Below are 26010 nucleotides of genomic sequence, written 5' to 3'. Positions count from 1 at the left end.
GCGACATGGTGGCATAGTGGTTAGCACTGCTGCCTCACAGCGCCAGAGACCCAGGTTCAATTCCCGCCTCAGGCGACTGACTGTGTGGAGTTTGCACGTTCTCCCCGTGTCTGCGTGGGTTTCCTCCGGGTGCTCCGGTTTCCTCCCACTGTCCAAAGATGTGCAGGTCAGGTGAATTGGCCATGCTAAATTGCCCGTAGTGTTAGGTAAGGGGTAAATGTAGGGGTATGGGTGGGTTGCGCTTCGGCGGATCGGTGTGGACTTGTTGGTCCGAAGGGCCTGTTTCCACACTGTAATGTAATCTAATCTAATCTAAACAGCAAAACTAACTTATAGTTTCTTTTGTCTTAGTCAGTGAAACCAAGCTGCCTATCGAGAGGCAGCTGCAAAGTTACTGAACCTATCAAGTTAGTTTATAACTATTTAGAACTGGTTCCCTAGCGAGCTGTACCTGACTCAGATCACTGGAATCACAACTAGTGAACGTACAGGATGGTTAACAGTTGCACATGAAGCACAAAGGTACAGTTTAGTCTGAATGCAGTGAGGCTGAGAGCTTAACTCGGGGAATTGAAGAAAAGGGAATTTGTGTCTAGTGAGGAAAGAGATGCTATCTCTTCTATTACTAAAAATTGAGCAGTCCTAGAGAGGATGTTGAGGACAATAAGTCCTGAGAGCTGAAGCCTAGAATCAGGAATTAATTGAGTGGATGAGAGTTGAGGTATTTCTGTTTCGGAACTGGGACAGTAGTTTAACCTGGCTCTGGGAGGTGTAAATAATTTAATATATTGACGTCAAGAACTGTCAAGCTCCATAATGTAACTACAGAATTGTTTAATAATATATCTGATTCCCCTTTCTTCTCCACTGTTCTGTATTTGGTTATAATGTACTAACATAATTATTTTATTTATTTCCCCCCATTATCAGATCTCGGATCTTCCAGATGAAGACTTTTGGTCTGAAATGAAGTCTCTGCAGATCCTTTATCTTCATGGTAACATCATTGGGCCCCTGCGTAGTGTTGAGCCCCTGTTTTCTTGCCCAAACCTCATCGTTCTGACTCTGTTTGACACCCCAGTCAGTCTGGTTCCAAACTATCGGCATCACGTTGTCAACAGCATTCTGTCCCTCAAAGCCTTGGATCACTTTGTCATCTCAGATGAGGAGATCATCGAAGATTGGCCGAAATCTGAAGAATTCAAAGCGTTAAGTCCACATTTCTTTATTGACCTCCCATTGTGTTCACAGGTTGGTGCCTTTATCTGTTATTAAGGGACTGAAACATTTCATGCATCCACCAAGACCAGACTGAAAATCAGGAATAAGAAACACAGGATATGTGTAGCAAATTTGTCAAAGTTGAAAGAGAGGAAAGAAAGGTTAAGTATTCCAGATTAGAATTTTTAAAAAAAATCATTCATGGAATGGCTCGGACAGCACTATTGTCCATCCCTTGAGAAGATGGTGGTGAGCTGCTTTCTTGAACTGCTGCAGTCCAGTGTAGTATGGAGACAGCCACAGTGCTGTTAGGGGGAGAACTTTAAAGCAAATTTTAAGATGCAGAAGTGAGGGGCAGGTTACAATGTGGGCACAGTGTGGAAAATAGATGTAGGTGCATAACATCCATCATCATCCACTTTAACTTGATTGGAGGTGTCCCAGTGCATTTGTTCTATGCATATGTTCAGAGAAAAGTATTTGTAAATTTAACCCAGCATTCTGCCTTCAACATTCTGCTCACTGCTTTCCCAAACTATGGGAAATTTTCAGGGATCCCTGTGGAGATTTGCTTTGCTAGATTGACAGGCTGGAAAGGATTTAAAGACTGAAACAGTCTTGTGTGTCCAGGATTTGCTTTGATTGTGCTTTCACAGCCATAAAGGCAATTTCCAAACACTCTGCAATTTTGGCCTTTACTCCTCTTTATCTTCATTCCCAGCTGTCAGATTTTCTGACCTTATTATAAGGTTCTCCATTGATGTCTGAAGAGAACCAGGAGGGACGGGCTCCGCAACACCAATGGCAGCGGTAGAGGAATGGCATTCTACTCAACCATGTGGCTGTCCACAAAACTGAGGGGATGGACATCCAGCTGCAGCTCAAAGGAGGATCATATGAGCACGCTCACATATGAATTAGGAACTGAACTAGGCTAATTGCCCCTACAAGTCTGCACTACAATTCAATGACATAATAGCAGATCTGTGTTTCAATTTCCACATTTCCTTCTACCCCCCATAATCTTTGATTCTATTGCCCCACAAGAATTCATCTATCTCCATCTTAAACATACTCAATGACCCAGTGTCACACCTCACTGGAGTAACCTCATGCTGGAAATTAGGTTCCACTACTCCTGGGGACATTACAAAAGTTAATGCTTTTAACAAAGTATGCAAAACTCTCCACATTTCCTGACACATTAGACCCAGGTTGACAGAAAACATGGACCAGGTTTTTGTACTTAACAAGGATAACCATTTATTATGAATAAATAGACTCTCGTTAGAGATAAATGACTATAAACTGTTGACATATAACTTTCTTAATTAAAATTCTAACCCCCTTACAAAACTCCCCCTACACAAACATAGACAAGGAGGGGCAATATCTTATCTTTATTATTGTGAAACTATTAGTTCAGAAACTCACCTAATGTTCCGGGGACCCAGGTTCGAATCCTACCAGGGCAGACTGTGGCATTAGAATTCAATAAAAAAATGCAGAATTAAGAATCTACTGATGATCATGAAACCATTATCGATTGTCGGAAAAACCCGTCTGGTTCATTCATTATCTTCAGGGAGGAAATTTGCCGTCCTCACTTGGTCTGACTGACATGTGATTCTAGACCCACAGCAATGTGGTTGATTCTTAACCGCCCTCTGAAATGGCCTAACAAGCCATTCAGTTCAAGGGCATTTAAGGGCAGGCAATAAATGCTGGCCAGCTAGTGATGCCTACTTCCCATGAGTGAATTTAAAAAATAACATTTCAGTGTGAAAATTGATAAATCCCCTGGGCCAGATGGGCTTTATCCTGGGATTCTTTGGGAAGCCAGGGTGGAGATTGCTGAGCCTTTGGCTTTGATCTTTATGTCGTCATTGTCTACAGGAATAGTGCCAGAAGACTGGAGGATAGCAAATGTTGTCCCCTTGTTCAAGAAGGGGAGTAGAGACGACCCTGGTAATTATAGACCAGTGAGCCTTACTTCGGTTGTGGGCAAAGTGTTGGAAAGGGTTATAAGAGATAGGAATTATATACTCATCTCAATAAGAATAAGTTAATTAGGGATAGTCAACATGGTTTTGTGAAGGGTAGGTTGTGCCTCACAAACCTTGTTGAGTTCTTTGAGATGGTGACCAAACAGGTGGATGAGGGTAAAGCTGTTGTTATGGTGTATATGGATTTCAGTAAAGCATTTGATAAGGTTCCCCACTATAGGCTACTGCACGAAATATGGAGGAATGGGATTGAGGGTGATTTAGTGGTTTGGATCAGAAATTAGCTAGCTGAAAGAAGACAGAGGGTAGTGGTTGATGGGAAATGTTCATCCTGGAGTTCAGTTACCATTGGTGTACCGCAAGGATTTGTTTTGGGTCCACTGCTGTTTGTAATTTTTTTATCAACAAGCTGGATGAGGGCAAAAAAAGGTTGAGTTAGTAAATTTGCAGACGACAGTACAGTTGTGGGTAGTGACGAAGGATGTTGTAAGTTTGTGGGGAGTGACAGATGGAGTTTAATTTGGAGAAATGTGAGGTGCTGCATTTTGGAAAGGCAAATCAGAGCAGGATGTATACACTTCATGGTAAGTTCCTGCAGAGGGTTGCTGAACAGAGAGACCTTGGAGTGCAGGTTCATAGTTCCTTGAAAGTGGAGTTGCTGGTGGATGGGATAGTGAAGGTGTTTGGAATGCTTCCCTTTATTGGTCCGTGCATTGAGTATAGGAGTTGGAAAGTCATGTTGTGACTGTTCAGGACATTAGTTAGCCCATTATTGAAATACTACGTGCAGTTCTGGTCTCCCTGCTGTAGGAAGGGGTTTGTGAAACTTGAAAGGGTTCATAATAGATTTATAAGAATGTTGCCAGGGCTGGAGGGTTTGAGCCACAGGGAGAGGCTGAATAGGGTGAAAATCCTGGAATTCCCTCTGTAATGGAATTGTGGGTCAACTCACAACAGGTAGGCAGCTCACCATCATCTTCTCGAGTTGAAGGTCGAATTTGAATGCAGATTACAGGTTTAAAGGCAGGGTTCTTGGCAGTGTGGAGGAACAGTGGGATCTTGGGGTCCATATCCATAGATCCCTCAAAGTTACCAACCAAGTTGATAGGGTTGTTAAGAAGGCATATAATGTGGTTCCTTTCATTAGCAGGGGGATAGTGTTTAAGAGCCACAAGGTTAAGATGCAGTTCTATAAAACCATGGTTAGACCACACTTTGAATATTGTGTTCAGTTCTGATCATGTCATGATCGGATGGATGTGGAAGCTTTAGTGAGGGGCAATGGAGATTTCTAGGAGAAAGTGAGGACTGCAGATGCTGGAGATCAGAGCTGAAAATGTGTTCCTGGAAAAGCGCAGCAGGTCAGGCAGCATCCAAGGAGCAGGAGAATCAACGTTTCGGGCATGAGCCCTTCTTCAGGATTCCTGAAGAAGGGCTCATGCCTGAAACGTCAATTGTGCTGTTCTATGTTCTATGTTCTCAAGGGCAACTTGGGATGGGCAATAAATGCTGGCCATCCAGTGAAGCCCACATCCCACAAATGCATTAAAAAAGTCTGTGACAATGTCCCCTGGAGGGTCGGAGGCTGAGGGATGGCCTTATAGAGGTTTAAAAAATCATGCGAGGCATGGATAGGGCAAATAAACAAGGTCTTTTTGCTGGGCTGGGGGACTCCAAAACTTGAGGGCATAGTTTTAAGGTGAGAGGGGAAAGATATAAAAGAGACCTAAGGGACAACTTTTTCACGCAGAGGGAGGTGTGTGTATGGAATGAGCTGCCAGGGAAGTGGTGCAATTATAACATTTAAAAGACTTGTGGGGGATGGGTAAATGAATAGGAAGGGTTTAGAGGGATGTGGGCCAAATGCTGGCAAATGTGACTAGGTTTATTTAGGATATATGGTCGGCATGAACGAGTTTCTGTGCTGTGCATCTCTATGGGCTATGGTATGTCACAATTTCAAGATATTAGATTCCCTACATTTACCCCTGACTAATGCACCTAACACTATGGGCAATTTAGTGTGGTCAATTGACCTGACATGCACATCTTTGGACTGTGGGGGGAAACTCACGCAGACACATGGAGAATGTGCAAACTCCACACAGACAGTCACCCCAGGCAGGAATCGAGACAGGATCCCTGCTGCTGTGAGGCAGCAGTGCTATCCACTGAGTCACCGTGCCACCCTTAGTCGCAAGTCAGCAAGTGAGCTAGGAGTGAGATGCGTAGAAATGTCTTTACTCAGAGAGTTGTTAGGATCTCTGCCTGGGAGAGTGGTGGAGGTGGATTCCAGAGGAGGTTTCAAAAGAGAGCTGGAGATGTTGGAAGTGATGAAATTATAGGGTTGTGGAGATAGGGCTGGACAGTGCGACTCACTGGGTAGCGTTTTGAGAGCCGGTGCAGACAGGATGGGCTGAATGGCCTCTTGCTGTGCTGTAAAATTCTATGACTCTTTGTAGATATTGATCCCATGATGACACTGACATTAACCAGAGCCAGATGAGCACAAGAGTTATCACTGAGCTTGACACTGTAAAATTGATGACAATGTCTTCAGCATTGACATATGAAATTCCCTCCCTGCACATCTCTATTTCCCTTATTCCTCCAGAATGATTCTCTTTAATGTGACCTCTTAGACCAAGTTACCTGTCATTATATTGCCGTAAGTTGTTTTCTGTCAAATTTTGTTTGATAAATTGCTAATGTGAAGCACCTTGAGCTGCTTTACTGCTTTCATAGCACTGTACATTTTACAGGTGTGGTTTTAAATTCTACCAGCTGAAGTTGATTTAATTGGCCATTTTGGAGATAACTAAATACTTCTTTCTCAAACTCCCATGGATCACTGATGGGAAATGGTGCTAACTGATCACTTCTTGCTGTTATTGCTTTATAAGAAGCATTTTGATTTCTTGTTGAACCAGTGTTGGTGCTCTCATCCCTCACACAGATCTCGACCTGGTGTACGGAGTTGAGACGTATCAGGAGTCTGCTCTCTACTATCAACAACATCCTTGCCCATCGCTCTCCAGTGCTGATCATTCAACGATGGTTTCGTGGGTTCTTGGTCAGAAAGAAGCTGGGGTATTGGTTAATTTACATGATTTCTTATTTCCTCGCCCTTATTCTGTAAATTGACCTGATAAGATATCCCTTTCTGCTTTGCTGTCACTAATTTGTTAGAGTTCTCTGATGAAGTGACCAGGAAGGTTGATAAGGGCTGTGCAGTAGACATAGTTTAGATGGATTTCAGTAAGGCCTTTGATAAGGTTCCACGTGGTAGGCTGCTCTGGAAGGTTAGATCACATAGAATCCAGAGGGAGTTGGCAAATTGGATACACAATTGGCTTGATGGTAGGAAGCAAAAGGTAACAGTGGAAGGATGCTTGTTGGACTGGAGGCCGGTGACTAGTGGAGTGCCTCGGGGTCGGTGCTGGGCCCATTGCTGTTTGTTATCGATATCAATGATTTGGATGAGAATGTACAAGGCATGGTTAGTAAGTTTGCTGATGACACTAAAATAGGCAGTAGAATGGACAGCGAGGAAGGTTGTCAGAAATTGCAGCAGGACCTTGATCAGCTGGGGAAGTGGACTGAGAAATGGCAAATGGAGTTCAATATAGATAGGTGTGAGGTGTTGCATTTTGTAAAGTCAAATCAAGGGAGGAGTTTCATGGTGAATGGTAGGGCCTTAAGGAGTGTAGTGGAACAGAGGGACCTTGGAGCTCAGGTTCACAGTTCTCTGAAAGTGGAGTCCCAGGTAGACAGGGCAGTGAAGAAGGCTTTTGGCACACTGGCCTTCATCAGTCAGGGCATTGAGTGTAGAAGTTGGGAAATTATGTTACAGTTTTGGTCACCTTGCTAGAGGAAGGATGTTATTAAACAGGAAAGAGTGCAGAAGAAATTTACAAGGGTGTTGCCCAGACTCAATAGTCTGAGTTACAGGGAGAGGTTGGACAAGAGAAGACCTTTTTCTTTAGAGTGTAAGAGACTGAGGAGGAATCTTATAGAGGTGTATAAGATCATAGGTTGGCACGGTGGCACAGTGGTTAGCACTGCTGCCTCACAGCGCCAGAGACCCAGGTTCAGTTCCCGCCTCAGGTGACTGACTGTGTGGAGTTTGCACGTTCTCCCTGTGTCTGCGTGCGTTTCCTCCGGGTGCTCCGGTTTCCTCCCACAGTCCAAAAATGTGCAGGTTAGGTGAATTGGCCATGCTAAATTGCCCGTAGTGTTAGGTGAAGGGGTTAATGTAGGGCAATGGGTCTGGGTGGGTTGCTCTTCGGAGGACCGGTGTGGACTTGTTGGGCCGAAGGGCATGTTTCCTCACTGTAAGTAATGTAATGTAATCTAATCATGAGAGACATGGATAGGTGAATCCACTCAGTCTTTTTCCCAGGGTTGGGATATTGAGGACTAGAGGGCATCAGTTTAAGGTTAGAGGGGAAAGAATAAAAGGGAACCTGAGGGGCAACCTTTTTACACAGGGGGTAGTACACATATGGAATGAGCTGCCAGCGCAAGTGGTTGAGGCGGGTACATTAACAACATTTAAAAGCCATTTGGACAAATACATGGACAGGAAAGGATTAGAAGGATATGGACCAAGAGTGTGGTGCTGGAAAAGCACAGCAGGTCAGGCAGCATCCGAGGAGCAGGAGAATCGACGTTCATCAGGAAGGGCTAATGAAGGGCTTGTACCTGAAACGTTGTGTCTTTTGTTTATGATATAGCTTCTGTTCTTCTCAAAACCCTGCTCCACCTCAGACTACCCAAACTGCTGCTCATATCAGTTACTTAACCTCTTCCTCTGTGATTCTGTCACACTGGATTCCCAAGACTACTCTTGAGCATCTAATCACTGGCACAATGCCAGCCCTCTAGTGCTCTGAGCAGAACACTGTGGCTCTTGAGCCTCCTTGAATTTGATGTGGTCCTCCATTGACATGAGCTCTACTCTGCCTGTGTTCCCTGGTTGTAATCCTCAATTAATAGGCACACTTCCATACTTCCCTCAAATGTGATCCAAGATTCAGTCTTTTTAGTCTTCTTTCCCACCTGGGCTGACCAACTACTGAACCTGTGCCCCCTTTTGATGGCCAGTTATACTTCAATGTCGAAACACATGTTCTCAGCTTTTAGGCCATGCTGCAGCTGACATCTGTATTCGGCCTTCCCTGAATTACAATCTCCCCAGCAAAGCTTTTCACTGTGCCTCGGTACACGTGACAATAAATAAACTCAATTCAGTACACTGAGCAAATACTGTTCCCAAGTATCCCTGAACCCCAACTCTAAACGCCATTTAGTCACCAGTGATGCCCAGGGCTCCGCTCAGGTCCAGCTTGAACTGATCGCTGTGATCTATTATAATCTGCCATCAAGCCCTGTCCCTATTCCCAGGCAGAATATTACACACCCAAACTGGCCGGATGCATTCCAATCATTAAAGTTACCGTTTCCAGACAACCAGAACTCACCCCAACAGATTCTAACTTTCAAACACACACACAGATAAACAAAAATCCAAGAATTATTAATTTCATTAGAATCATCATAAGCTATTATTAAAATACTAATGTTATGTTACTTGTTATTTTGTTTTGCTAAACTAGAATTGTACCGATTCCATGTAAAGAACATGGTTTCCCATTTCTGGACCTCCACGGAGAGTTATGCAGTGAGGGTATTCATGTGCTGCAGGATGGCAGTTTATGTGTGAGTCTGAACCATGATGCGGGGTTTAGGGTTTGAAATTTACACTTTGATCCCAGACAAAATAACAGCAGGTTTCAGTATCAGCAGAGGAGATACAGCATATCAGATCATTTGTACGGGTTGTGTATCTGAGCACTGGGTGGGGATGCATATCCGATAACTGGGTGGGATTGTGTATCTGAGCACTGGGTGGGAATGCGTATGTGAGCACTGAGTTGGACTGTGTATCGGAGCACAGGGTAGGAATGTATAACAACATTGGGTGCGATTGTGTCTCTGAGCACTGGGTGGGATTGTGTATCAGAACACAGGGTGGGATTGTGTCTCTGAGCACTGAGATGCATCTGTTTTAGTTCCAGATCCAATTCCATGGTTGTCTCAGTGGGAATTGAATCAGTTTGTTCTCTCTGCCATTATATTTTCACCACGGTCAGCACAGCTGGTGAACAACTTAGGGAATGCGGCAGGTTTTACTCAGAGAACTGTTGGTGTTATAAAATTTGAATGATGTTTTTATTGATCTTGCTTAATTACTGTAATTACAAAATGGATTGAAAAATTACAAAATTGAGTCCAGTTCTAATCTTCAGTGACATTTCAAACTGCCTGGGTTGATTTGTTATGTGGATTGATCTAATTATTGATGTGTTCAGTACATCAGGAATTAAACTGTCTTCTTGGTTATCTAGGTAGCAGGCAGCAGAGGTAAGGAAGATAGCCAACACAACATTGTCCAGTTACAGATAGATACAAACAAGCTGGATATTGCACTACTGGAGGTATGTCTGATAATATGAGCAATTTCTCTGTATGTGCTGGTTAGTACAAGGGTCAGGATTTTGAGACTTGGTTCAGGACCCGACTGTCATGTCAAACAGTGGTCGCAACTCCAAAATGGGCTTTACTGATCCCCACTGAGTGTGTTTGAGACATTGTGAGGGGACAGTCATGTATCATAGGACAAGGAGCTAGTCCACTGGCCTCCTGCAATTCCCTCAGCTGAACTCAAATTACGGTGAGTGAGCAAGGCATCCTCCACCCTGTCCTTTCTTAGGCTTATCAAGGCCTTTAGCTGGCTGATGCAGGGTTACAGGAGGAGCTTATTCTGCCTCCAGCATTGTACTGGGCTGGGCAGTGGCTGTTGGATGCTTTTCCTGAACCCTGGGGAAAAGGTGTGCAGGAAAGGCTTTTTCTCCTTTGAAGATGCCCCTCAAAACATGACTTAATATCTGCCAATCTCCAAAAAATTCCACCCCTACACCCACCCGACAGGATCCTAATACTTTCCAGCCCAAAGAAATGCATACAGAATTGAATGAATTTATCAAAAATTCATTGGATGTGGATGTTGCAGACTAGGCCAGCATTTATGGCCATCCCTAAGGGCAGTCACAATCCAGCCCCATTGCTGTGGGTCTGGAGTCACATATGTCGGCCAGACCAGGTAAAAATGGCAGTTTCATCCCCTAAAGGACATAATGAACCAGATGGAGTTTTTCCCGAAATCAACAACAGTTTCATGGTCATTATAAGACAATTCATTCCAGATTTTTATTGAATTTTAATTTCCCCATCTGCCCGAGTGGGATTCGAACCAGATCCCTGTGACAGCGTGGGCCAGGGGGCTGCTGGGAAGGTACAATTCCCTCTTAAATACTTACCTCGAGCAAAGCCTCAACAGGAGCAGATGCGGACATGGGGATTGCTGGGTAATTGAACTAATATATTCAGACAATGGCTAAACCCGAAACATTACACGTGTAATGTCTCGCACCTGTCCACCTCCTCTAACCAATAAAAAAGACTCTATGGGGAGGGGTGGTAAGGTAAGGCTTTTCTTTTTCATTTATTCAATCTCTCTTTGGCAGTTTAGAGTGGAGGGGACAGAGGCTAGGGCAGTTGCATGCTCCTCTTGCAGGAGGTGAGAAGTCAGAGTCACCACTAGTGTCCCTGCTGACTTCCCCTGCGAGAAGCGTGCCCAACCCCAGCTCCTCACAGACCACGTGAGGGAACTGGAGATGGAGCTGGATGAACTTCGGATCATTCAGGAGGCTGAGGCAGTGATAGAGAGGAGTTATAGGGAGGTAGTCACACCTAAGTTACAGGATAAAGGTAACTGGGTGACCATCAGGAGAGGGAAAGGGAACAGGCAGACAGTGCAGGGATCCCCTGTGGCTGTTCCCCTCAATAACAAGTACACCGTTTTGGATACTGTTGGGGGGAGGACTTACCAGGGGAAAACAACAGCAGCCAGGTCTTTCACACTGAGCCTGGCTCTGCGGCTCAGAAGGGAAGGGGGAGAATAGGAGAGGGATAATGATAGGAGAGTCAATGGTGAGAGGAACGGAGAGGAGATTCCCCAATGTCCCACCCACCCCTGCCAGTGATCCATCACTTGCCCCAAGTGTATCAGAGCCTGTGGGAGCTGCATTGGTCTGTGCTACTCACTCACTCTGAGAATGACAGAGAGTCATCCTCATCTGCGAGGGCCGCCAAAAATGGTGACAAGTCAAAGACTCTTGTTTCATCATCTTTACAGAATGAGAGTTCCAAAGATGCTCAGAGAAAGTGTTTTGCCTCTCCTTAACTTTAAATGGGGAAGCCCTGATATTTGAGACAAAAAGCCTGCAGATCTGGAAACTAAAGGAGACAGGCAGGAGGCTGGGGGAACACAGCAAGGCAGGCAGCATCAGGAGGGACAGGCAGGAGGCTGGGGGAACACAGCAAGGCAGGCAGCATCAGGAGGGACAGGCAGGAGGCTGGGGGAACACAGCAAGACAGGCAGCATTAGGAAGGACAGGCAGGAGGCTGGGGGAACACAGCAAGGCAGGCAGCATCAGGACGGACAGGCAGGAGGCTGGGGGAACACAGCAAGGCAGGCAGCATCAGGAGGGACAGGCAGGAGGCTGGGGGAACACAACAAGGTAGGCAGCATCAGGAGGGACAGGCAGGAGGCTGGGGGTACACAGCAAGGCAGGCAGCATCAGGAGGGACAAACAGGAGGTTGGGGGAACACAGCAAGGCAGGCAGCATCAGGAGGGACAGGCAGGAGGCTGGGGGAACACAGCAAGGCAGGCAGCATCAGGAGGGACAAACAGGAGGTTGGGGGAACACAGCAGGACAGGCAGGAGGCTGGGAGAACACAGCAAGGCAGGCAGCATCAGGAGGGACAGGCAGGAGGCTGGGGGAACACAGCAAGGCAGGCAGCATCAGGAGATGAAGTCCAACTTTTCGGTATAACCTTTCTTCTGGAAAGCCCTTATAGGTGAGCAGGAACTTCTCATTCTAGATTCTCCCACAAGAGGAAACATCTCTCTGCATCTACTCTGTCAAGACAATGCTGGATCTTATATTTTTCAAATCAAGTCATTTCTTATTCTTCTCAACTCCAGTGGATACAAAACTTTCCTCAGAAAACAACCTATCATTCTAGGTACAGGGTGACCACTGTATCCATGGTTTCAGTTACAAACAGTTTACCATGGCCCAAACATATTACTGGGAACATTCCAGAACCAGGGTCCAGGGGGCTGCTGGGAAGGTACATTCCCCATTTGAATGAATGGATTCACGGTTTCAGGCTTTGAGGTCTGGGAGCATATCCCTCACAGATACGGGAGGACTACTGTATTCATATAAAACATAGAACTGCAGATGCAAAAGATCTGAAAGAAAAACAGAGGTTGCTGGAGAAACCCAGCAGGTCCCACCCTCTTCAGTATACAGTGTATACCAACCTTTCCAAAGCTACTGTCAGCTCTGAAGAATGGTCACTTGACTTGAAAATGGACTCTATTTCTCTCCTCACAGATGCAGCCAGATCTGCTGAGTTACTCCAACAATTTTTAACATCCTTTATGATTTAAGGAGAAATTAAATATGGGTCATGCAGTTAATTTCTCTGTGCAGAGAAGATTTTTCCATTTTCATTCAAACAATTAATTGAAGTGAAAATCTTCTTTAGTTCAAACTTGCAGCACCATTGCACTGTCCAATCAGTGATAAAATCCATTGCAGAGGTACCTGGAAATGATATTTGAGGTTGTCCCACTGGTGCAGCAGAGGAACACTGCTTGTAATGTAATATTGACTCGTGTCTGCCGCGGAGAGCTGTTAGGGCAATGTCAGGGCTAGTCTGCTGGAAAGCTGGGCAAAATTCCTATCCCAGCATTTCAAGGGCTATAGTGTAATGGTAATATCACTGGATTAGTATTCCAAAGGCCAGGATAATACGCTGGGAATGTGGATTCAAATCCCATAATGGTAACTTGTAAAATTTAACTTCAATTAATTCATGAACATCTGGAGTTCAGAGCTAGTCTGAGTGGTGGTGATCATGAGAATGTCATTGCCTGGTGTAATAAAAACATCACTGGTGAAATTCAGCAGGTCTCGCAGCATCTGTGGAGAGAAAGCAAAGTTAATGTTTAGGGTCCAGTGACCCTTCCTCAGAACTGTACTTGGAATGTTAATTCTGCTTTCTGTCCACAGATGCTGCCTGCCTTGCTGAGTTTGCCCAGTGATTTCTGTTGAAAATACCCCACTGGTTCACGGAGTTTCTTTAGGGAAGGATGTCTGCTGTCCTTGCCTGGACTGGCCTGCCTGTCACTCCAGACCCACAGCAAAGAATTAACTCTGAGCCGCTATCCACAATGACCTTGCAAGCTATTCAAGGGGAATGAGGGGTGAACAATAAATGTTGGCTTGCTCAGTGATACCCATGTCCCGTGGAAGAATAAGAAATAGCAGGCAACTTTATATTGAACAACCTTTTATTCTGGTTGTGTTTTATGTATGTAGGATCGGTGTGAAGCCAAAGAAATAACCTCTGGCATTTACCCATGTATTGCACGGTGGAACAGATGGAACTCTCCAAACTTTCAGCCAAATAAAAGCAGCATTTTCAGACATCGAATCTTGAGAAAGCCAGATCGTGCCCCTCAACCAGGTAAGGTTGATCAATTTTGTGAATGCAAACTACCCAAAATATTTAAAGATGCAATGGGCAATACGACTATTCCCAGTGGCCTTGTGTGAATGTCATGGACCGTGAGCTCAGAGTGGACATGCACAACTTACCCTATGCATTTAGCCAGGAAATGTCAGACAGTTTACAGCTTGGTCGAACAGCTAGATCACACCAGATCTGAAATGCCTGGCCACACCTCCACTGCCTCATGCCAATCATAGCACTCAATTACCCAGAAAACCATAAGATGTAGGAGTAGGCCATTCAGCCCATCGAGACTACTCCACCATTCAATGGGATCATGGCTGATCTGATAACCCTCACCTCCACTTTCCTGCCTTTTCCCCAAAAACCCTTGATTCCCTTTCTGATTAAACATCGGTCTGCCTCAGCCTTGAGTGAACGGAATGATCCAGCCCTGACAGCCCCCTGTGGTGAAGACGTCCACAGTTTCACTACTTCCCGAGAGAAGAAATTCCTTCTTGTCTCTAATAAAAACCAGAAGAACTGTGGATGTGGACTTTTTGTCTTATCCTCCTCACTTGTCTTCCTGTGTATTTTTGTGTCATTTGCCAACTTGGCTATTGTATTCCCTTTCCCTGCATCCAAGTCATTACTAGGTACTGTAAATAATTGTGACCCCAGCACTGATTTGACCATTTATCCCAACTCTGTCTCCTAGTGGATAGCTAGTCTACACCAATATACAACCTCAACACCTTGGGTTCTTTATTATGAGGTAGCTTTAGGTGCAGTGCCTTATTGGATGCCTTTTTGAAATCCAAATGTATCATAGCTTCTTGATCTCCTGCATCTGTTCTCACAGAATTGTAATACATTTATCAGGCATGATTTCCCCTTTATGAAGCATGTTGACTCAGCTTGATTGTATTATGTACATCTGAAGTGCACTGTTATTCCATCCTTTATCATGGATAGACGCTAACATTTCACCAAGAATAGAGGTAAAGCAAACTAGCCTGTCTTTACATCACTCTTTTTATGAATAAAATGTTAAATGGCAGTTTTTCATCATCCAATTATTTTCCAGAATCTAAGAATTCTTGGAAGTTTGTTACCAATGCATCCACAATCTCTGTGGCTACGTCCTTTAATACCCTAGGATGCATCCCAGCAGATGCAGGAGACTTACCAGCCTTTAACCCCATTGATTGTTCAAGTAGCTTTCCTAGAGCATAGAGCATTATAGCGCAGTACAGACCCTTCAGCTCTCAATGTTGCGCTGACAGGTTATAACAATCTGAAGCCCATCTAACCCACACTATTCCATTTTCATCCGTATGCCTATCCAATGACCATTTAATTACCCTTAAAGTTGGCGATTCTACTACTGTCACAGGCAGAGCATTCCATGCCCCTACTCTTCTCTGAGTAAAGAAACTACCTCTGACATCTGTCCTATATCTATCACCCCTCAATTTAAATTAATGGCCCCTCGTGCGAGCCATCACCATCCAAGGAAATAGGCTCTCACTGTCCACCCTATCTAACCCTCTGATTATCTTATATGTCTCAATTAATCACCTCTCAACCTACTTCTCTCTCATGAAAACAGCCCCAAGTCCCTCAGCCTTTCCTCGTAAGACCTTCCCTCCATACCATTCCGTGACTACCTGGTCAGGTCCACGCCCCCCTACAACCCACCCTCCCGTCCTGGCACCTTCCCCTGCCACCGCAGGAACTGTAAAACCTACACCCACACCTCCTCCCTCACCTCCATCCAAGACCCTAAAGGAGCCTTCCACATCCATCAAAGTTTTACCTGCACATCCACTAATATCATTTATTGTATCCGTTGATCCCGATGCGGTCTCCTCTACATTGGGGAGACTGGACGCCTCCTAGCAGAGCGCTTTAGGGAACATCTCCGGGACACCCGCACCAATCAACCACACCGCCCCGTGGCCCAACATTTCAACTCCCCCTCCCACTCTACCGAGGACAAGGAGGTCCTGGGCCTCCTTCACCGCCGCTCCCTCACCACCAGACGCCTGGAGGAAGAACGCCTCATCTTCCGCCTCGGAACACTTCAACCCCAGGGCATCAATGTGGACTTCAACAGTTTCCTCATTTCCCCTTCTCCCACCTCACCCTAGTTCCAAACTTCCAGCTCAGCACTGTCCCCATGACTTGTCCTACCTGCCTATCTTCTTTCCCACCTATCCACTGCACCCTCCTCCCTGACCTATCACCTTCATCCCCACCCTCATTCACCTATTGTACTCTATGCTACTTTCTCCCCACCCCCACCCTCCTCTCACTTATCTCTCCACCCTTCAGGTTCTCTGCCTTTATTCCTGATGAAGGGCTTTTGCCCGAAACGTCGATTTTACTACTCCTCGGATGCTGCCTGAACTGCTGTGCTCTTCCAGCACCACTAATCCAGAATCTGGTTTCCAGCATCTGCAGTCATTGTTACCTTCCCTCCATACCAGACGACATCCTAGTAAATCTCCTCTGAACCTTTCCAAAGCTTCCACATCCTTCCTATAATGCAGTGACCAGAACTGTACACAATACTCCAAGTGCGGCCACACCAGAGTTTTGTACAGCTGCAGCATGACCTCATGGTTTTGAAACTCAATCCCTCTCCCAATAAAAGCTGACACACCGTATACCTTCGTAACAACCCTATCAATCTGGGTGGCAACTTTCAGGGATCTATGCTGCAACTATACAAAAAGCTGGTGCGGCCGCACTTGAGTATTGTGTACAGTTCTGGTCACCCCATTACAGGAAGGATGTGGAAGCTTTGGAAAGGGTGCAGAAGAGATTTACCAGGATGTTGCCTGGTCTGAAGGGAAGGTCTTATGAGGAACTCTAAGGAGCTTGTGTTCCCTTTGGCCTCGGTTATGAAGAAGCTGTAATGTCCTGCTAGTTTACTATCAAATTTACCTTGCCCATTGTTTTGGTTATCTTTTGTTAGCTTTTAAACCTTTGCCAATTCTCTGGTTTACTGATCTTGACCACACTGTACGTTTTGTTTTTCTTTCAATTTAATGCTATCATAAACTTCCTTGGATAACAAAGGGATTATACATAGGTTAAGTGTCTAGCAGATGGAGTACAATGTTGGTAAATGTCAGAGTTAAAAATCACACAACACCAGGTTACAGTCCAACAGGTTTAATTAGAAGCACTAGCTTTCGGAGCGACTCTCCTTCATCAGGTGGTTGTGGAGGACTCAATTGTAAGACACAGAATTTATAGCAAAAGTTTACAGTGTGATGTAACTGAAATTATACATTGAAAACTACCTTGATTGATTGTTGAGTCTTTCATCTGTTCGAATACCGTGATAGTTTCACTTCTTTCATGTGTAAATCACAAAACCTTTTTTTTAAAAGTTACATTCTCAGGTTAACTGTAACAATTGGTGTTAGCCGGATAATATGTTGAAGGTGTTAGCCCCCTGTGTTCTCTGTCTGTGCCATAATGTTTAGATTGATTCTAATCTAAAAAGTGACATAACAGACTTTTACATTAATTTATGCAATTTTTGAAGAAAGCACTATGTAACTCTGCAAGTACAAATTCACCCCACAAACGTAAACGTAAATGTGTGTATGTAGGTTTGTGTGTGTGTCTGTCTGGGGTGTAGGGTTGTGAGTGTGTGAGAGAGTGTATATGTGAGTGTAAAATGTCTAAGTCTGTGAGAGGGTGCATGTGTGAGTGTGGGAGTGTGTGTGTCTGTCTGGGGTGGGGGTTGTGAGTGTGTGTATAGTGCAATGGTGGTCACCTGGACTGTGACATGAACCCAAGGTCCCGGTTGAGGCCCTCCCTATGGGTACCGAACTTAGCTATCAGCCTCTGCTCGGCCACTTTCCTCTGCTGCCTGTCCCGAAGTCCACCTTGGAGGACGGTCACCCGAAGGACCGAGCCTGAATGTCCTGGACCACTGAAGTGTTCCCCAACTGGGAGGGAACCCTCCTGTCTGTTGATTGTTGTGCGATGCCCATTCATCCGTTGTCGTAGCCTTTGCTCGGTTTCCCCAATGTACCATGCCTCCGGGCATCCCTGCCTGCAACGTATAAGATAGACAAGTCACATGAGTACCTGCCATGTACAAGGTGGGAGGTGTTCCCACGCGTAATGGTGGTATCTATGTCCACACTCTGACTCGTCTTGCAACACCTACCTTGACAGGGTTGTACGGAGTTGTCCTGAGAGCTGGGCAGTTTGCTACGAACAATGATCTGTTTGAGGTTTGGCGGTTGTTTAAAGGCGAGCAGTGGAGGTGTGGGGAAGGTGTTGGCGAGGTGCTCATCCTTATTGATAATGCAGGTCACGAAGAATATGGCGTAGTTTTTCAGCTCCTGGGAAATACTGAACAACGAAGGGTACCCTGTCAGTTGCAGCACATGTCTGTCTTCTGGGGAGGTCATTACGGTTCCTTGTTGTGGCATGTCAGAACTGGCAGTTGATGAGTTGAGCATCGTACCCCGTTCTTGTGAGGGCATCCTTGATTACTTCCAGGTGTCCGTCACGTTCCTCCTCATCTGAGCAGATCCGGTGTATGTGTAGGGCTTGTCCATAGGGGATGGCTGTTTTAATATGTTTTACGTGGAAGCTGGAGAAGTGTAGCATTGTGAGGTTGTCTGTGCATCTCCAAATCATGGTAAATGTCCAGTCATGCATTTTGGCAGGAATAACAGAATTATTTAAATGGTGAAAAATTGCAGCATGCTGCTTTGCAGAGGGACATGGTCGTCCTTCATTGCAAGGGGGGCAGGGTGGGGGTGAAGTTTAAAAATAAGAAGGTTATGCTGCAACTGTACAGGGTGCTGGTGAGGCCACCCCTGGAGTACTGTATACAGTTTTGGTCCTGTTACCTGAGAATCACTGTACCAGCACTGGAGGGGATGCAGAGGAGGTTCACTGGGTTGATTCCGGAATTGAGAGGTTTGCCTTATGAGGAGAGCTGGGCAGCGTGGTGGATCAGTATTTAACACTGCTGCCTCACAGCACCAGGGACCCGGATTCGATTCAACCTTGGGGCAACTGTCTGTGTGAAATGTGCACATTCTTCCTGCGGGTATCCTCTGGGCGCTCCGGTTTCCCCCACAGTCCAAAGATGTGCAGGTTAAGGTGAATTGGCCAGGCTGAATTGCCTCATAGTTTCCAGGGATGTGCAGGCTAGATGGGTTAGCCTTGGGAAATGCAGGGTTGGGTGGGTGGGGGGGCCTTTGCTGAGTGGAATGCTCTTCAGAGGGTCAGTGTGGACTCGATGGGTGGAATTGCCTGCTTCCACACTGTGGGGATTATATTTGATGAGATTGAGTAGATTGAGACAATAATCATTGGAAATGTGAAGAAAACAATGGGGAGGTCTTTCAGAAACAGATAAAATTATGAAGGGAATAGATAAGCTAGAAATAGGGAAGTTGTCTCCACTGGGGCAGGGGGTGAAACTAGGACTAGGGGGCATAGTCTCAAAATAAGATTTCGGATTGAGTTGAGGAGGAATTTCTTCACCCAGAGGGTTGTGAATCTGTGGAATTCCCTGCCCAGTGAAGCAGCTGAGGCTATCTCATTGAATGTTTTTAAGGCAAAGATAGATACATTTTTGAACAGTAAAGGAATTAAGTGGTTATGGTGAGCGGGCGGGTGAGTGGAGCTGAGTCCATGATCTTATTGAATGGTGGAGCAGGCTGGACAGGACCAGATGACCTATTCCTGCTCCGAGTTCTTATGTTCTTAGAACAATGGCCAGTTTATCCTCTTCCGAGAATCCTTCTTTCTCGCTAGGATATATTTTGGCTGTGAACCACGAGCTATTTTCTTAAACATCTGCCATTTGTTATCAGCCGCCTTTTCCATTAAACCCCTTCCCAGTCCACTCCAGTCAATGCTGGTCACATTCCTTTGTAATTACCTTTATTTAGGTTCACACACGTGCTTCAGATCTCCCTTTCAAACTGAATGCCAAATCCTACCACTCTATAAGGTTGACTCCTTATTTTAATCAGAGAGCCCTAGTTTTAGATTTTGTGTGTGTGTGTTCATGATGTTTTAGTTATTTCCACTACTTTTATGATTTACCGACATCCATCAGTCTCCTGTTCCTAACTTTTGTTTTAATTATTCATTTATGTGGGTGTCCAGCAATAATTGTCTATCCCTAATTGCCTAGACGTGAGTTAAGAGTCAGCCACATTGCAGAGAGTCAGGAGTCATGTGTAGGTCAGACCAGGTAAAGACTGCAGTTTCCTTCACAAAAGGACATTAGTGACACTGATGGATTTTTCCCAACAATCAACAAGTGCTTCAGGGTCATCATTTGACTTACTTCCAGATTTTTATTCAAATTCCACCATCTGACATGGCAGTGAAATAATTCCACAGAGGCTGGTAACTGTCGCCAAGCCTCCTTTTATTTTCACAACAACAACTTTAGCACTGCTTCATTCAGAGTCAGGAACCAAAGTGAGTATCTCTAACTCTCACCCATTTAGTATGTTAGCCAGCACTCCCTGATTGGACCAGATTAACAGCCTCAATCAGGGAACTCATATTCTATGAGGTCTACCTGACTGACCTTATTATAATCACTGCTGTTAGGATTTAAACCCAAGCACTACCTATATCTCTGGATTAATGTCTAGCAATTATGTCACAAGATCATAATCTCCTATGTGCTCTCTCTTTTGCAAATAGGGCTATTTGAACTGGAATCTTTGACAAATGAGGAGAAAAAATGGGAGATTGGGAAAGATGGCAAAGAAAAGGCTTACGCAGATGCCAGTGGGAGTGTGAAGCCTTTTCGAGTGATCCACCAGCCAGATGCTGTGCGTGAAATGCTGCTCTCTCGTTTGGCATCTGGTGCAGATGTCCGTCAGGGCATTCAGCAGATCCACGAGATGCTACGGAACAAACCACAGCGCAAATTTACCTACCGGCCACCCATAGGCCTGGACATGAGGCTATATGCCAAAACCCATGGCAGTATCTCGCTGACTCCATTTGTAGCCATTCAGAAAGCTTATAGCAAGAGGGAGAAAGAGGTGAAGCAGCAACTGCTCATCGATGAGATCCGCAAGCTGAAAGCAGCTGAAGACCAATCAAGGAGTAGCCTTCTCCAGAAGACCCTCAAGAAAAGTTACAAGCCCCTCCAACAATATGAGCAGGACCAGCTGCGAGGGGAACAGATCTTGCTGCGGCGTAAACTAGATGAAGCAGAGTGGCTGGCGTTCATTCGCCACAAAAACTACCTATTCCTCAGGGAGAAGCACCGCCGAGAATCAGAGCACCAGTTAGTCACAACATTTAACTGCAGCTACACCATGTTGTCAGAGGCCGCTCTGAAACGTCAGATCAAGGAGAAGAAAGACTATGCCCAACAACAGAAAGTTGACTTGACACAAGGCATCAAGAAGAAAGCAAACCAACTGAAGAAAGACATCAGAGACTTCATGATGTACCAGTGAGATCACAGCAATCATCTCCTAATGCCCATGAATCTATCTCAAAGAGGTTGTTGAGACAAAGAACAAAGAACATTCCAGCACAGGAACAGGCCCTTCGGCCTTTTAAGCCTGCACCGATCCAGATCCTCGATCTAAACCTGTCACCTATTTTCTAAGGATCTGTATCCTTCTGCTCCCTGCCCATTCATGGATCTGTCTAAATACATCTTAAATTATGTTATCATGCCCACCTCTAACACCTCTGCTAGCAATGTATTCCAGACACCCACCACCCTCTGTGTGAAGAACCTACCACATATCTCTCTCTTAAACATTTCACCTCTCACCCTTGAACTCATGACCCCTAGTAACTGTGTCCCCCACTCTGGGGAAAAAGCTTCTTGCTATCCACCCTGTCTATCCCTCTCATGATTTTGTAGACCTCAGTCAGGTCCCCCCTCAACCTCCATCTTTCTCATGAAAATAATCCTAATCTACTCAACCTCTCCTCATAGTGCCCACCATACCAGGCAACATCCTGGTGAACCTCCTCTGCACCCTCTCCAAAGCATCCACATCCTTTTGGTAATGTGGCAACCAGAACTGTACGCAGTATTCCAAATGTAGCAGAACCAAAGTCCTATACAAATTGTTAAGTGCTTCCAGTTTACTTTGGAAGACAAAAACAATATGTATGCTTCATATCCAAATAATCAAGTGGTTAGAAAACCACCAAAGGGACATTGTTTGTGTCTTAATCTACATTACAGAAACAGGTCCTGTCTCCATACAGATCATTTAGCACAAGTCCTGTCTCTGTGTATAGCACAGAGGATAGATCATTTCTTCGTGTAAATCAGTCAGTACAGGTTCTGCTCCCCCCCCCCCCCCCCCCCCCCCATATATCATAGATCACAGATTTTGACAATAGAGTAACAACAGCAGGGAATAATTCAGTTGACACGGCAGAAATTCATCCCAAGGAAGAAGAAACATTTTAAGGGAAGGACAAGGCAACCATAGCTGATAAGAAAAGTCATATAAGCAAAAGGAAAAGCATATAATGTGGCAAAGATCAGTAAGAAGCCTTTCAAATTCAGTTGAGGATAACTATAAATGCATTAAGGGGGAGGAGATGAAATGTGAGAGGAAGCTAGCTAGTAATATAGAAGAAGTTCTTTTGATTTACAAATGGTAAGAGAGAGAGACAAGAGTGGACATTGGAAAATGGGGATCGGAAAGTAATATTGGGAAACAAGTAAATGGCGGAGGAACTGAATTGTGCTTTGCATCGTCTTCATGCTGGAAGATACCAGCAGCATACCAGAACTTCAACAGGGTCAGGGGGCAGAGGTGAATGTAGTAGCCATCACCAAGAAGAAGGTGCTGGGGAAACTGAAGGGTCTGAAGGTGGATACTTCACCCAGATCAGATGGACTACACCCCAGGGCTCTGAAGGAGAGTGCTGAGGAGATTGGGTAGGCATTGGAGGTCATCTTCAGCATCACTGGAGTCAAGGAGGATCCCAGAGAACTGGAAAATGGCTAATGTAACACCCCATGCTTAAGAAAGGAGGGAGGCAGAGATGGGAAATCATAGGCCTGTTAGCCTCACTTCAGTTATTGGTAAGATTTTCAAGTCCATCAGTAAGGGTGAGATTGCGGAGTACTTGGAATAACATGGTAAAGGGAGGCCATGCCTGACAAATCGGTTAGAATTCTTTGAGGATATAGCTAGCAGGTTAGACAAAGGGGAGCCAGTGGATGTGATTCATTTGGACTTCAAGAAGGCCTTTGACAAGGTGCTGCGCAGGAAGATGCTAAATAAGATAAGAGCCCATGGTGTTAGGGGCAAGGTCCTGACATGGAGAGGGGATTGGCTGACTGGCAGAAGGCAGAGAGTGGGGATAAAGGGGACTTTTTCAGGATGGCAACCAGTGATTGGTGGAGTTCTGCAGGGATCTGTGTTGGCACTATGACTAATCACATTATCCATTAATGACAAAGGAACTGAGGGCATTGTTGCTAAGTCTATAGATGACACAAAGATAGGTGGAGGGAGGGGTTTTGCTGAGGACGCAGGAAAGCTGCAGAAGGACGTGGTCAGGCGAGGAGAGTGAGCAAAGATGTGGTAAAGTGGGAGGTGGAATAGAATCATAAAATCCCCACAGTATGGAAACAGACCATTTGGCCCATCGAGCCCACACAGCCCACCCGAAGAGCATCGCACGCAGACTCACCAATACAATGGAAGAAAGTGTGAGGTTACATAGTTTGGTAATTGAAGCATAGCCTATTTTCAAAATGGAGAAGGATGACAGAAATCTAAAGCACAAAGGTGCTTTGTAATCCTAGTTCAGAATTGTCTTTGGATTAATATGCAGGTTCAGTAGCAGGTGCTAAGGCAAGTAAGGAACAGAATGAGGCCATTCAGCCCATTTCATCTGCTCCACCATTCAATCATGGGCGTAATGTTCCTCAACTCCAATCTCTTGTCTTCTTCTCATAGCCCTCGATCCCCTTACTAATCAAGAACCTGTCTACCTCTGCCTTAAATACACTCGGTGGCTTGGCCTCCATAGCCCTCTGTGGCAATGAGTCCCACACATCCCCACCCTCTGGCTGAAGAAATTCTGCCTCATCTCAGTTCTAAAGGATTGTTCCTACACTCTGAGGCTGTGCCCACGGGTCCTCATCTCTCCTACTAGTGGAAACATCTTCTCCACATTCACTCTATCCAGGTATTTAAGGCAGAGGGAGATGGGTTCTTGACTGGTAAGGGGATTGAGGGTTACAGGGAGAAGGCAGGACAATTGGGTTAAAAAACAAGTTAAGAAACTTATAGATCAGTGAATACAGGTTCTTTCTCCATATAGACTGGAGGTGCATGGTTCCTGTGTCCAGCCATGTTCCTGTCTGCCTGTCACACTTGGAATGTGGTGTCTGATTGTGATGAGTAAATAATATCGAGGCTCAGCAAAATATGTGGCAAGGATTGACAGAAATAATACTGCGAGGTTTTATTGATCAGGAAATACTGAATCGTTTTGGGCTCTGCTTCATCCAGGAAAAGGCTGAAGGGTAATCTCAATAGAGGTCTTTAAAAATATGAGAGGATTTAATTGGATTGGCATGGAATAAATGTTTCCATTTATGGAAGGACTAGAACTAAAGATCATAAATATTATAGTCACTAATAAATCCAAAAGGATGACCATTATACATAGTAGGCCAATTATAACTGAGCAATAATCATTATTGTAATAAGTTGGTGTTAATGTGCAGAGGGAATTCGATTAGAGTGCTGACCTCTATTAATGTGAGTGCTGTATTTGACTCTAAGGGTGATCTCATTTTTCTCCCTCCTCAAGGCAATTGACAATGCAGGCAGAGAACAGTGCTGCCAGGAAAGCTGCTCAGACCATCGTGTCGCAGGCAGCCAACGATCGATTACTGCATGCTCGAGCCAGGGTAGCAGCACGGACAGCACGGCAGCACAGCTGGCAAGCCACTGGCCCCACCACAAGAAAACAGAGTATTGCTCGTCCAAAGAAACTGCCAGGCATTTCAATTCAGTTCCCACTGACCCAGTCTGCAGCTTCTACTCCAGAAATCTGACAGCCAGGAGATTTGGAAAACATAGATCCAATCCCCATTCCATCAAGGCATCATCCAAAACCTTCCAGGCTGCATGGTTCCTGGTGACTGGTTACTCTGCATAAATAATCAACCATCAAGGTCAATATATTGTACATGTTAGTATTTATTTAAATCATCAGTAAATACAAACAATATTTCAAAGCTGGAGAATTCAGAACATTTGAATGTGTATAAACAAAGTGGTGGGTTTGAAGTTATTCACAAGTCTTACCCGGTTCTATGGTCTGGAACCTTTTGAACTCTACATGCCTTAATGTCAAATCCTGTACACAAAAGGCTAAAGGGAACAGTTCACTGCCATCTGGACTCCCCTGTTTTACTGTCAGTGTGCCAGTTGCTGCACTTCGACTACACACTATAGGTAAAAGAGAATGACTCATTCCAGCCAGGGACTGCCTAGTCCATGTATCCCTCATTGTCAGCTCCCAAACACAAAAAATACTCACAAAACATTGTTAATAATAACATCTCGCCTCGATTACAGTGGCTCAGTGGTTAGCGCTGCTGTCTCACAGTGCCAGAGACCCGGGTTCAATTCCTGCCTCAGGCGACTCTGTGTGGAGTTTGCACATTCTCCCCGTGTCTGCGTGGGTTTCCTCTGGGTGCTGCAGTTTCCTTCCACAGTCCAAACATGAGCAGCTTAGATAGGTTGGCCACGCTAAAGTACCCATGGTGTTTAGGGATATGCAGGCTAGCTAGATTAGCCAAGAGATGTGCAGAGTTACAGAGGTAGGGTAGGGGGAGGGTCTGGGTGGGAGGATCTTCAGAGGGTCAGTGGAGACTCGATGGGCAAAACTGCCTTCCTACAACCTGTGGGGATTCTATGAGAAAGCAGCAAGTCCCAGGTTGACCTTAACCATGCTTTCAGGTGATGGTGTTTCAGTCCTGTCACTGTCTCCACACCATAACTGCACTGCATTGCATTAATTCCCAGCCTCATTCCTAATTGAAGGGCTTACGCCCGAAACGTCGCTTCTCCTGCTGCTCAGATGCTGCCTGACCGCCTG

General features: G+C 45.2%; 1 protein-coding gene across 1 annotated transcript in view; it reads left to right on the top strand.

The window, feature by feature from the left end:
- LOC122554091 (uncharacterized) overlaps nucleotides 1-25142 on the top strand; it is a 33832-nt gene extending 8690 nt beyond the window's left edge. The window contains exons 2-8 of the mRNA XM_043698545.2: nucleotides 931-1251; nucleotides 6184-6317; nucleotides 8846-8948; nucleotides 9638-9727; nucleotides 13749-13896; nucleotides 20596-21361; nucleotides 24715-25142. Of these exons, the coding sequence (XP_043554480.2) occupies nucleotides 931-1251; nucleotides 6184-6317; nucleotides 8846-8948; nucleotides 9638-9727; nucleotides 13749-13896; nucleotides 20596-21361; nucleotides 24715-24961 (1809 nt within the window). The 3' untranslated portion in view covers nucleotides 24962-25142. The remainder of the gene's footprint in view (nucleotides 1-930; nucleotides 1252-6183; nucleotides 6318-8845; nucleotides 8949-9637; nucleotides 9728-13748; nucleotides 13897-20595; nucleotides 21362-24714) is intronic.
- Nucleotides 25143-26010: the final 868 nt, after the last annotated feature.

Source organism: Chiloscyllium plagiosum, unplaced genomic scaffold, assembly GCF_037043375.1.
Source record: "Chiloscyllium plagiosum isolate Xiang-an unplaced genomic scaffold, Cpla_swu_hap1 HiC_scaffold_9, whole genome shotgun sequence".
Classification (NCBI taxonomy): domain Eukaryota; kingdom Metazoa; phylum Chordata; class Chondrichthyes; order Orectolobiformes; family Hemiscylliidae; genus Chiloscyllium; species Chiloscyllium plagiosum.
The sequence above is the reverse complement of the archived record's forward strand: the minus strand, read 5'-3'. Positions and strand labels throughout refer to the sequence as shown.